Genomic DNA, 252 nt, shown 5'->3' with positions numbered 1-252 from the left:
ACACACACGACCCCCCTCCCCTACCACACACACACAGCCCCCCCCCACCCCACACACACACACGCGCGCGTACCTGCGGCACGACACCTATGGAGCGACGCAGACTGTCCAGCGTGACCGTGTTGATGTCCTGACCGTTGATCTTAATCGTCCCGGCCTGCGGCTCGAAGAATCGATACAGCAGTCGCACGATCGTTGACTTACTGCAGCGAACGCAAGAACGAGACGTTAGAGGGAGAAAGAGAGACAAAC

At 59.1% G+C, this 252-nt stretch overlaps 1 protein-coding gene across 1 annotated transcript in view; it reads right to left on the bottom strand.

Annotated features, from left to right (window-relative positions):
- Positions 1-252, bottom strand: part of LOC106819884 (ATP-binding cassette sub-family B member 7, mitochondrial-like) — a gene marked incomplete at its 5' end in the record, with an annotated part of 12,658 nt that overhangs the window by 5,819 nt on the left and 6,587 nt on the right. The window contains one exon of the mRNA XM_014824459.1: positions 78-203. Within this exon, the coding sequence (XP_014679945.1) occupies positions 78-203 (126 nt within the window). The remainder of the gene's footprint in view (positions 1-77; positions 204-252) is intronic.

This window comes from Priapulus caudatus, unplaced genomic scaffold, assembly GCF_000485595.1.
Source record: "Priapulus caudatus unplaced genomic scaffold, Priapulus_caudatus-5.0.1 Scaffold4919, whole genome shotgun sequence".
Classification (NCBI taxonomy): domain Eukaryota; kingdom Metazoa; phylum Priapulida; class Priapulimorpha; order Priapulimorphida; family Priapulidae; genus Priapulus; species Priapulus caudatus.
This window is presented reverse-complemented; position numbering and strand designations above follow the sequence as displayed.